The sequence below is a fragment of the Lolium rigidum genome, chromosome 1, assembly GCF_022539505.1.
Source record: "Lolium rigidum isolate FL_2022 chromosome 1, APGP_CSIRO_Lrig_0.1, whole genome shotgun sequence".
NCBI classification, from domain to species: domain Eukaryota; kingdom Viridiplantae; phylum Streptophyta; class Magnoliopsida; order Poales; family Poaceae; genus Lolium; species Lolium rigidum.
This window is the reverse complement of record NC_061508.1, coordinates 216,898,662-216,911,322: the sequence shown is the minus strand read 5'-3', so window position 1 is coordinate 216,911,322 and position 12,661 is coordinate 216,898,662. Positions and strand designations below refer to the sequence as shown.

At 46.6% G+C, this 12,661-nt stretch overlaps 1 protein-coding gene across 1 annotated transcript; it reads right to left on the bottom strand.

The window, feature by feature from the left end:
* Positions 1-1,782: 1,782 nt before the first annotated feature.
* Positions 1,783-5,404, bottom strand: LOC124690004 (tryptophan synthase beta chain 1). Its single transcript, XM_047223454.1, has 5 exons — positions 5,018-5,404; positions 4,040-4,396; positions 3,436-3,878; positions 3,262-3,356; positions 1,783-2,184 (listed from the first exon to the last, which is right to left on the bottom strand). The coding sequence occupies exons 1-5, from the start codon at positions 5,363-5,365 to the stop codon at positions 2,009-2,011; spliced, it is 1,419 nt and encodes a 472-aa protein (XP_047079410.1). The 5' UTR covers positions 5,366-5,404; the 3' UTR covers positions 1,783-2,008.
* Between the last annotated feature and the right edge of the window lie 7,257 nt (positions 5,405-12,661).

Below are 12,661 nucleotides of genomic sequence, written 5' to 3'. Positions count from 1 at the left end.
GCCACCTCATGGAGCATAAGGCACATGCCATCGGGTACCTTGCGATGAGCCCTGAGTGTAGGATGTCCTAGTTTACTGCCTTTCTACAGAAGTATTACCTTTGAGGAACCCGAGTATTGGGTTCTTGTTGTGGTGCTCCTTCTAGTATTGATGGTGGTGATGAAAATCATGACGATGATGTATATTTTTGGAGTAGCTAGGTTTGATGAAAACTCATGCCAAGTCTATATATTTTTTGTGGTAGCTAGGTCTGACGAGGAGGTATGTACTAACCCTCTCAGTTCATGAATTTGTGTTGCATCATGAGCCGTTCTTCGTGGACTCATGGTGCAACAATCTAATCCACTGCTAGAACTATGGTTATGCTTCTGATTATGTGCTATAAATTAGTTGTGCCTGGAATGCTATTATGTCGAACCCCTTGTATGCAATGTTGATCACTTTGGTAAGCTCACCACAAAGCCAACGCGGTAACCCTATGCGGGAAACGGCTCATAACCACACGAAACCCGATAACGTGAAACAGAAGAAGGACCCAACCAAACGATGGAATCTGGGCTTTTGCTATGATGCTTAAAACGAGTTGTTAGCAACGAATCTAATTGCACAATGTGATTTTTATGTCGCATGAACTTCTACAGCTTTCTACGGAGCCAAGTTTCCTAGATGCAAGAAAAATCTACGAGCAACCAAACTCGCCCTATAAGCTCAGCATTCCAACTGTTAAAAATAGCTATGAAGATCATCTCCTACCTTCTCTTTCTTTTCTCCAAATCAAATCTGTGTCCGTCCCAAATCCTCCTAAGGCCTTGTTCGGTTTCCTATGGATTGGACAGGATGGACTTGAATTGAGGTATATTAAATTTCATGTAAGTTAAAATTCTCTTTAATCTCCTCCAAATCACTTACTCCCTCCATTTTTATATGTAAGGCCACTTTGTATTTTAAGCTAATTTGATCAATAAAATATAAGTTATATGACATTGAAAATATATTGTTGGATATAACTCATGTTTTGTTGTTCAAATTGTTAGTCAAAGTTCTACCTTAAAATGCATGGTGGCTTTATATTTTGGGATGGACGGAGTAGTAGGGGATTAACCGATCAAGGCCTAATGAGGACATTCAAAAGGTTACAAGGAAAATCTTCTAAGTCAAAATCTTCTGCTGATCGAGCTCTTAGCTGGGGGAACAGTTAAGAGACAGTGAACTTTGACAAAAAAAAAAACAGAAATTATCTGGAAGGTTGGAAAACTCGGCTCAAATGCAAAGCCAGGAGGGGACAGCATTTGTTGGGTCAAACGCAGAAACACGGTAAAAATAGGTGACGAACTGTACTCAAGTTACAACCAGGGGCTTCAACTGTCCCATTAACAAGTCCATCCAACAAACTGAATGGATATTATAGCTCTAAAGCGGATTTGTGATGGAGATATCTCAGTTTCTTCCTGGTGTTCGCTTCAGATCGTCTCTCACTGGTTCAGTGAATCAATTCATCAATCAATGACAGGTCTGAAGTGTGGGGGGTGTGTGTCTGATATCAAGATGTTCGCGGCTAGCTTTTCTTCAGTTTCTTTTCATCATGTCAGGCGTTCTTTGAATGTTGCTGCATTCTTCAGTTTCTTTTCACCATATCAGGCGTTCTTTGAATGTTGCTGCATACATACAGCTAGGTCGTGTGAGTTTGCTGTCTCTCCTGTGATTTACTACTCTGCTCATAAAGTGCAACATTCTCTATAAAAAAACTATCAAAGAGAACATAACACCTCAGATACAGATCAATGCACAGCACACAACGAGCCTTTTTATTTATCAACTTCAACATATAACATGTTTTTATTTAGATATAAGACAACAAACAAGCTAATTAGCTATAGTAACCGACTGGCTTCCGGGATTATTTGTAGCTCATATACCTCAAAGAACAACATCACTAAGCAATTTTTTTCTTTTTTCGCTTTCAAAAATGCTCATGGGAAAGCCACAATTTTTTAGCCTCTCTGAAGTTCTACACATCAAGGTACTTGCTGGCTGTGTGAACATCCTTGTCTCCTCTTCCACTGCAGTTCAGCACCACCCTAACACCATCTGGCAGTGTCGGGCAGAGCTTCTCAAGGTAGGCAAGCGCGTGGGACGTCTCCAGGGCAGGGATGATGCCCTCCAACCGAGAGGTGCGCTTGAAAGCTGCATGTGGAGATCAGCAGGGGAAGGAGTTAGTTGCCGAAGATAGCAGACACGAAAGGAGCTGTTTAGGCTAATGAACCAGTTTTCAACAAAAATCAAACCAACAGGCTTAAGGCAAGTTATTGTTGCCCACCTGAAAAGCAACACGCTAATTGGCTTACTTAAAAGAATATCAGTATAACATCATTATGCTCTGTAAAATTCAAGAATATCACTAAACATTGTGCCAGTGAGGACTGAAAGCTATCATTGTTTAAAGATTTGTCCATCTTATATTTTCTAAAATTCAGTCACATGCAGCCAATATCCAAGACTGCAACATCAAGCATGTGTTTAACATGAGTTACTGAAGGTTTATAAGCTACGGGATCAGTATGTTAAAAGGACACCACGTGCTACTTTCCTATAATTCAGTCGGTGGCAAATGCCTTTGTATTATTGCTTGGGCATTGCAGTATTCAAGATTGCAACATCAACCATCTGTGCAACTTGAGTTAGTCAAGGATTACAAGCTATTGATAAAGCATGCTGAACAAAACATACCACAAGTTATTTATATGTAACTCAGTCACCTGTGGATACCTTGGGGTTACATTCGTTATAATATTGCAACATTTTTATGTGATGCAATATCCAAGATTAGCCTACCCCAAAATGACTGGGAAAAAGGTTTTGTTGTTGTTGTATGTTGTTGATGCGATATCCAAGATTGCAACATTGACTATACATGATTACCCGAGTCGATGAAGGTTTACATGCTACCAATTCAGAACATTTTATCACACAACTTGATATTTTTGTGTAATACAGTCTCTTTTGGATGCCTTGCTACTCTGAAGATTTTACACCTTCAGCAATGGCAAAACAGACCATTCAAATTCACATGTAATCTACAACAGCTATAGTGAGACTAAAGCACAATTTTGTTCCACTCACATAGAGAAAATTCAAAATATTCGCAACATTATTTAGAACTATAAGCCTGGCACTATCAGCATTTAGTAGATGAAAAGCAACTACAGCCAGTATTCAGGCAAGTGATGTATGACAAGAAACAGAAATAGTAGAGAAACATACCGTCCAATGCTTCCTGATCTGTCACACTACCATATTCAGCACGTCCAATATCCCTCAAGAAACTGTGCTCAGGTCCAACACCAGGGTAATCCAACCTATCATTTGAAACAATGGATAGTTAGTCCACTTGCTGTAAGAAAATAAATCTTGCAATGTAAACATCAGAATATTTACCCAGCACTGATGGAGTGGGGTTCAATAACTTGGCCATCGGCATCCTGCAATACATAACTCAGAGAACCGTGGAGAACTCCGACTTCCCCCTTTGTCAATGTTGCAGCGTGTTTGTCAGTGTCAACACCGTGACCAGCAGCCTCCACTCCAATCAGTCTAACATCTTGATCATCAACAAATTCATGGAAGAGGCCCATGGCATTTGATCCACCCCCAACGCAAGCAACCAACACATCAGGCTTGCCACCCCACTTGTCCATGGCCTGTCTACGGGTCTCCTGGCCAATCACCTTATGGAACTCCCTCACCATCATTGGGTATGGGTGTGGCCCAGCAACTGAGCCCAAAATGTAGTGTGTAGTCTCTACGTTAGTGACCCAATCACGGATGGCCTCCGACGTGGCATCCTTCAGCGTTGCAGTCCCAGCATGTACTGCCCTTACCTGTGTGAGTAAAAGGCAGCAGACACATGATGAGAAAACCAACAAGATTGTTCCAAAGAACAATATGAACAAAGCACTCTGCATCTCACAGCGCATGAGTTGCAAGACATGTAATGGCCTCACCGATAACTGAAAGTGCAAGATAGAAGTTCTGCCCATACCTCTGCTCCAAGAAGCTTCATCCTGAAAACATTAAGCGCCTGCCTCTCCATATCCTGCGCACCCATGTAGATGATGCACTCCAGCCCAAACCGCGCGCACACTGTGGCAGTGGCAACTCCATGCTGGCCAGCGCCAGTCTCGGCAATAATACGCTTCTTGCCGAGCCGCTTGGCCAGCAGAGCCTGCGCCACGGCATTGTTGATCTTGTGGGCACCGGTGTGGTTCAGGTCCTCCCTCTTGAGGTAAATGAGCGGGCCGGTGCCATCGGCGCGCTTGTAGTGCTCCGTCAGGCGCTCCGCGAAGTACAGCGGGCTCTCGCGGCCCACGTAATCCTTGAGGATGCCGTCGAGTTCTTCCTGCAAATAGCAGCAATGCCGTGTCAAGATAACTGCATTTATGTCCAATATTTTTTTCCTAACCAACATGTCTTCCGATTAATTTAATTTTGCATGATTTTGGGACAATAGTAATGGCTACCCAAATTACAGTGAAATTCTCCATGCTCTGACTTTGACACCATACCAAAAGAAAGTAAACTCTAGCACCTCATGAGCACAATTGGTGACAACTATGAATCAAAAACAGTATGGAGAAACTCAATTCCTTAGTAGTATGTTGAGACTGGCTCTTGAAAAGGGATTTAACCAATAGCCGAACCTGCTGGCAGATAAAATAGATACTTACAGAAAAAACAACGGGTTCAGAGGAGAATACTACGAAAATAGATGTGACCGCTCCCCACTAGTACCACAAAACGAGACATGGCAGGAACCCCAACAGGTAGTCAAAATCAAACCGTACTACCCGCAAAGCCTCAAGTTCTGCAGGCAGAGGATAAGAATTAAGATCACCCCACAAATCAGCCATCAACGTCTCCTCTCCCGTATCACCTCCTACGAAATGGGCGCCTAAACGGTGGAACCGCGCAGAAATTAAGCCCGCCAGATCCTGGATAGCCGGGAGGCCCCCGCGATTACCTGGAAGTCCTTGTCGTCGGCGAGTGCGTGGAAGGCGGCCTCGAGCTCGGTGAGCGCGTGCATGAGCGTCTCGGGCACGTACTTGCCCCCGAACTTGCCGAACCTGCCGAGCGCGTCGGGCCTGGCGACGCCGGCCCCCGCGACCTCGGCCCCGTTCACCCGCTCCGCCACGGGGGAGGGCGCCTCCGCCGCGACGGCCTTGGCCGGCCGCATTGCCGCGGCCGCCACGACGGCCCTCCGGGCCGGCGCCGAGGGCGAGGCCATCCGCAGGACGGCGCGGGAGGGCAGCGGCGCGCGCACGGCGGCGGCGGCGGCGGGGCTAGGGTTCCTGATAGCCGAGGTGGCCATTTGGGTGCGGCGAGGTTAAGGATTAAGAGGATCGGATTAAACAAGGGTGAGTGGGTTGTGGAACACGAGGGTGCCCCGGGCGGGTATATAATCCGGTCGCCCACGCGCGCGGTTGGTGGTTCCACGTGGTGCGTGGCTGGGAACGTGGGCTCGGTGTACGGGGATGGAGGTGTGTGGACTATGTGAGGGGTTGTGATGGTGTTGGTGGACTGCGTGCAGGGAGAGAGTGGGTACGGGGCCCGCCGGATCGGGCAGCCGGCTCGGTACGGCGTCCTCTCGTCTCGCTGGTCTGACTCTTACCAGTTCTGAGGATCCACGTCGACGGCCCTACGTGGGCCGTTCTCCGCCGACCGGTGTGTTAAACCGCTGACTGATCGTGGTTGGTTTTTTTCGACTTGGTGTTCGAATCACGTGCTGCAAGCCTGCAATGCATGAGAAAAAGGATAATTTTAGCACTTAAAACGGCACCGAATGCATTTTAATATTTCCATATCCGGTTTTAATGAATCCGTGGATAAGGATATCCGATTCTGAAGTGGTACTTCCGAAATATAATATACTAGCAAATAGCATGCAGATAACGATTATCCAAAATTTAATTACTCCCTCCGATCCATACTAGTAAAATGGATGTACCTACCACTAAACCCAATATTCCGATTTTTTTAGTCAAAAGCCAAGGCCAATCTTGTGAGGTTAGTAGTTATTGAGTTATCAAATTCATTTGGCGAGCATGTCTAGCTCTAACAATGCTTGAGTTTTCGTGCATTGTGTATTTTTTTTTCTTAACTACACAAGATTGAAAGTTTAAATCTCTTTCAAGATTTGTAAAAACTATAATTATCTACCAATAAGAACATATATCTGACTATTTTTGTTTCCGGTCCGAATTCGTCCCATTTCCGATTTGAATCCGATATCCGGTATATCTGCATTCGAATCAGAAACAGATCAATATATGCTCCGATCTGAATCTGAATTTGAGAAAAATATATGGTAAAAGATATGATATCACGCAAAATTCGATCAGATCCATTTATACCCCTAATAAGAACTGAGATCACGTAAAACATGGGGAAGGTGTACTTGGCTGCTCTTCCGTTGCCAATGTCGTGCGGGTCTAAGAAATTTCCAAAGCCTAACAAAGCGTAACTAGATGTCCTTGTTTTGTTGACGGGAGTGGTGTTTTGGAACATGGGAGCATATGCTCCCTTTATTTTAAAATGCATCTTAAACATATTTTGAATTTCAAAAAAATTGAAACCAAAAATTCGCATGTAAATCTTCTCGTGCTACACGCTTACAAAGTTGTTTCATAAAAAATCAACTTATCATGTGACGTGTGTAAAAAAGACAAAACTCAGTGCTAAAAATAATGCTTTTCACAAGATAAGTTTTCTCTTTTTTATATAGACCACAAAAAAAATTGGTTTTTCGTGAAACTTGATGAACGAACATATATTATGAAGATGTACATGTAAAAAATTTTGTTAAAATTTTTCGACATTTCGAAATATGATTTTTTGGTAGAGGGTGCATACGCACCCGAGAGCCGAATTGAATTTCCGAAAACTGTAGTACTTCTTCCGTCTCATCAAACATACTTTGCTAAAACTCAAATGTATCTACATACTATTTAGTATCTAGATAAATTTAAATTTAGATAAATCTTAGATAAGCTTCATGAAACAGAGAAAGTAATTAAACATTACGTACGTAAGACATTGTACGGACAATAAGCCTGGATAACCAACCAGGCTGGAGGGATGCTTGAATCGCCTGGCTCGAACTATGCATAGGATAGAAGTATAGGACTAATATAAAGTTTGGAGTATGTATGTTACCAAAAGGAAAATTTGGCGAGTTTGAAAAAAGTGACAAATAATTGAGAACTTATGTGCGGTTTTGAAACGCGACACGTCGAAAGGACCTAAAAAAGATCACACATGATGTGTGGGAGCAAGGGTTTTTTTTCTCGTTTCCCAAAAATATCATGGGATGTGTCATACACTTAATTGTGTCTAGATGCATAAAAAATTAAACAAACTTTCGACATATTTTTATATAGAGAGGTAGTATTATTCGTCTGCCTCATTAAGCCGCCTAAGTTGTTTATGGATGGAGAAGTATCCGGTAGCAGACCCGAGTTGTACGTATATAAATTTTTTTGGACAAGTAAAGCAGACACCAGTAGAGATCTTGCCCGCGCGTCGTCCCCGGGGCGACGCCAGAGCGAACCCTAGCGCCACCAGCCGCCGTCTCCCCTCTGTATCCCTCCCTCTGCCGCTGCCGTCGGCGCCGGCCACGGTGGCGGCGGGCCCCGGCGCCAAAAGGGGTCGGGTGTGGTCGTGGCGACGACCTGATGTGGCGGTTGGGGTGGCTGCTGCGGGGAGGCGAGCACGGCGTCCGGGACCGAGATCCCCTGATGTGCGGCGGCAGCTGCTCCTTCCATGGCCTTCCGGCGATGGGTGGTGGTGGTGGTTGCGGGTCTGGTTCCCACACAGAACCGTCGTCGGTTCTCCTGACGGCGCGAGGAGGGGGCAGCGACTTTGCGAGGTGTGGATGGTGTGGTACCGGCGTCCAAGACCGCGTGGCGTGGCAGGCCCGATCTTCGATCTGGGTTGCGTGGGTCTCGGATGGTGCGTTCACCGATTCCTCCTTCGTTTTCGCTGGCTAGCAGATGGCGGCGATGGGGCATGTTCGTTTGTTTCGCAGTTTGAAGGTGGTGGTCCTAGGGTTTCTCTTTCGCGAAGATGGAGACCTTCCTGAGATCTGCCCTTCTTGATCTAGCCGGATTGTTGAGTTTCGGAAGGCGCCGCCGGCGAATGTAACAGTGCTTCTTTTGCCTGGAGTTTGCTGGATCGGGTGGTATTCGGTCATGCGCACCCATGTTTTTATTCCAGCCGTTTGGTTCTGGAGGGAGCGGCGCGAAGCTCTGTTCTGTGTTGACATCAAGTGCCATTTTGGTCCATGGTGAAGTCAGAAGAAGAGAATATCATTAAGGCCGAATCGGAGGTCTAGCTAATGGAGATTTAAGTCTCCGCGCTGTTGAGGGACTTGCTTGGTGTTCCGGGTTTCGCAACAGTGGTATGAAAGTGGGGGCGACAACACAGGTGAAGTTCAGAGTCGTACCTTTCAGGGTGAAAAATCCAAGGTCTAGTCTTAATTGGTTGTGTCTGGCAATGACCTTGTTGGAGGCATTGTTTTGAGAGCGGGGACTATCTTCAGGGTGAAAATCTAAGATCTTTGATCGGACGACGACGGCGCTGGTGCACTGCTTCCTTCTTGGAGACGTCGCTTTTGGAGAGTCTGTATTTTAGGTGTTGTCTTGGTGGTGGATGTATTGATGTTGCTAGGCCTAGAATGTTGTAGCGGGACTTTTGTTTCTTAGTTTTCTTTTTCTTTTTTTGGCCGTGTGCATCCGTAATGCCATTAGGGTGTTGCGTTGTTGCAGAGGCTGAGTGTAATTTGTATCTTATAATATTAATATACTCTCTTTATCGAAAAAAAAGGTGAAAGTTTGAAGAGGCCAATAATTTTTGTTAGGTTCAACAGTTACAGCTAACATTGTTGTCTAAGAAGAAACAGTGTCAGTATCGTTTTCAGAGACTCGAATCATGAATATTGCATCGTCTTCGCACACTTAACTTGTAGCCGATATATATATACCAGATAAACCCCAAATTAAATCCCCACGCCTAAGGTTCCTGGCCTCTCCGTGTTTTAATCGAATGGCAATCCACATGTCTATGAACTGATGGAGTTGGTGCTGCACCGGTCGAACTCAAATTCTACTTGTGTGACAGTAATGAAACATTGTACGATTGCAGAGCTTAATCGGGACTCGGGAGTCTTCCTCGATGTAGACGTGGCCGTCGCATCTGTATGTGCACATGCGTGTCGGCGCGTGTGATGGTGCGCTCGTTTTGGTTCTCTGCAGCAACCGAGAGAAAACTGCAACTGTTGGCATGGTTAAGTTACCCTGGGAGCGAGAATACACCGACCAAGGCCGACACGTACTGCATTGCTTGCTCATACGTGGTGGCACCAAACTCTGTCGATTAAGATAAGGTGTGATGTAAGATAAGGTGTGATGTATGATGTCGCATCTTCGGCTCGAAGGATACCGGAGGACTGCAGATCATTTTTTTCGGTGCATGGACCTATATCAAGCACAACACAAAGACGCGCAGTTTTTATTCAGATTCAGGACGAAAGATGCTAAACCTTACATTCTGCATGTTTGATCGTTTTTTCCTCGCATAACGTATACGAGGTAGCTGAGACTCCCCTTCCTTCATCTCTGATACAGTTTTTTCCTCCTCCTTCTCCCAAGCATATCCTTCTATAATTCACCAGATTCTCATTTTATATCTTAAGGGGACTCCACAAAGAAGGTGAGCATGGACTAACATAGACGCATACAGCCTTCCAATCACGCGGTTTTCGCTTCTGGCGAGTCTAAGGGCATCTCCAACGAGCCGATACAAATCGGATGCCGAAACTGTGTCCGTTTGCATCGGCCGGTGAATACGAAAATGCTTATTTTTTACCGTGCGTCTATTTGCGTCTACAGGTGCCCCAGCGGTCCGACACATAATTTTTTATTACCTAATTTTCCCCTTTTTCATTTAAACATAGATAGAAATATTACACAAACTACTACATAGTTTGAAACATGGTTCAAAGTTCAAACATTGCAAAATGAGGAAACCTAATTAGCTTTGTTTCGTGGCCCTTGTCTTTTTCGTTATGAATAAAGAACACTCACAGACACCCAATCACTGAAACTAGAAAATCTAGGTGATGGCTGATGTGCCCGGTCTTCTCCGTATCTGCCGAAGAACATCCAGAAACCTACAATAGTGGATTCAATTGGACGGTGTCCATCTTCCCTGCAAAGAAAGAACACTCTGACAACACTAGTTGTCGATGTCTTCACCGGACTCGTCGGTGTGGTAGTGCATGCAGCAGGATGTCTTGTCGAACACTTTAACGATCATTTCGTCATCTCCTTCGTAGAAGAAGGTGAGCAGGCAGCCGGCCTCGAGGTTGTGGGCGCGGGCAAACTTGTCCCACCCGGTGTGCATGTACATCTTAACCTACCCGTCGAACAAGACCTCGACAGGCCACCGGCAAAAGCCGCATCTAGCCTCCCGCAGATGCAACTCGGCCGGCTCGGCGTCGTCCATGGACTCGACGAACTTGTCCGGGAGACGCTTGATACCGAGGGGGTCCTCATCGATGCGGAAGGTGAACTTGAAGCAACTCACCTCCTGCGAAGACGACGGCGCGGTAGGCGACGTCGAGCGTGGGGGTGATGTTGCTCCAGCATGGCGGTCCTGGCCACGATGACCGCGCCTGCGGCCTCAACCACCTCGCCAGCCACCTGGACCCACCATGGATTCCCTCGCGCGGGGTTGTGAGAGCGAGAAGGTGGGCGCGGCGCTACGGTGGAGGTTGTGCGGCGGCTAAGGTTTGTGTGGAGGAGATGAGTCAGCCTAGCGTGCGCCCCTCTTTATATACGTCGTAGGCAGCCGAGCAGCGCGGCACGCTTGGCAACATCATTTATTTTATTGGCGAAAATGGACGGCGGCCGTTCGGCAGGCTAGGCATTACCATTAACGTGGCACACACTGCCGAAACGATGTCTCCTCGCTAGAACTAACGCGCCCCTGAAAAGCTGCATAAAGCTAGATCACTTTCAGGCGGACGCGTTGGAGGAACGAGCGATCACACGGCGCGACCGCACATGGTCCGCTCATCCAAGGCGCATATTTAGCCTAGGATTGCGTCTCGGCGGACAATCCAAATAGTGTGCATCAGGTCGTTAATTCTAGGTGCAGGCGTATTTTTCAACTGCGCGGTCGAGCCGTTAGAGATGCCCTGATTGAAGGAGATGCGAGCCGCCAAACACGGGCTGACGATCAATTTCCCGGCACCTCCAGCAGCTAGTGGCGAACTCGCAACCTGTCAACCACACAAGTCGTCCGGTCGTCCTCGTTTCTTCTTGCGCTCCGGGGTCCGGGCGCACGCCGGCGTCACGTCGCACGGATACGTCGACGCCTTGCCGATCCCGCCGCCAGCAAGTTACGTCGTCGTCGTCTTTTCACCAACCCCTCGCCACGCGACGAGACGGAAACAGAACGGAACGACGCCGTGCTACTGCTGCAAACGTACAGTACCTCAGTCCCTGGTCAAGGATCAGCAGCTACAAGCTGGTCTCCGCGAACCTGCAGGTGGAGTGGTGGACGATGCAGCACGGTGCTGCCGCAGCCCCACCGACCGCCCATGTCGCCATCTGCCCATCTCCAAGGAGTGGTGTATCTCTCCGATTGCGACACTACCCTCTCTGCATAATAAAAACGAAAAGAGACCTGCTCTTGGATGGACGCCCTGGACGGGTGTCGTCCCTCATCTCAGGAGTCACACGACATGGGATGAGATACGGGTGTCCCTGGCCAATTCCATCTATGCTTCCTTCCTAGTAACTGGTTTTGCTGATTCATTAGAGACTAAACTAAATTCCCCCGTGTCTAATTAAGGCTCCTGCTGGCCTCTTCATGTTTTACCGAATCTTTAAATCTACCAACCGATGGAAGCTTGCGCTGCACTGCTCCAACTAAAATTCTGCTGCTAGTGGTAGTGGGTAGGTTTCAGACATTCTGTAGTAGTATCCAATTTGCACCTCGGTAACAAAACTTCACATGTCTTTGTCATCTTGCTATAAACCTAGAACACCAACTACTTCGTATATATTTCACATGGAGTCTCTGCGCGCTTGTATTACTAGTACACATGAAGTGCTACATACAACGTTTCCTTTTGGAATTCTGAAACTTTTAAATATGATTTTTCGAATTCTCGGAAATAAGGAGCCCCCTGCGTCTCGGCCGTTTGGGGTTTCCGGTGTATTTTCTCCACTTTTCTCTAAAGAGCTCAATTCGAACTCGATTGGAAAAATTTGCATGCAAAAGAGGAATGCTGTCTCTAAGCTTGAACATGCTTTTTGGAGCAAAGGTTTTCTGGTGGTTAATAATTCGTTAAATATGATCTTAAAATGTCTTGGCATCGCGGAGAACCAACCTGAGGTTGGGTGGTTAGGAGGATGGTTGTATCCCCAGCCCACCAGAGTTCAAACCCCAGGTTTGACATCTGTGTGTCTCATAAAAGGCGGAATATTCATTCAGTGGGAGGCGACGTTCCCGTCGATAGCGAGGCGCCTATGGTGACTTCGTCAATTTCAAGATCCAATCCGCCGGCTCAGTCTTCTGGAGGTGCTCATAGGGGTAGGGT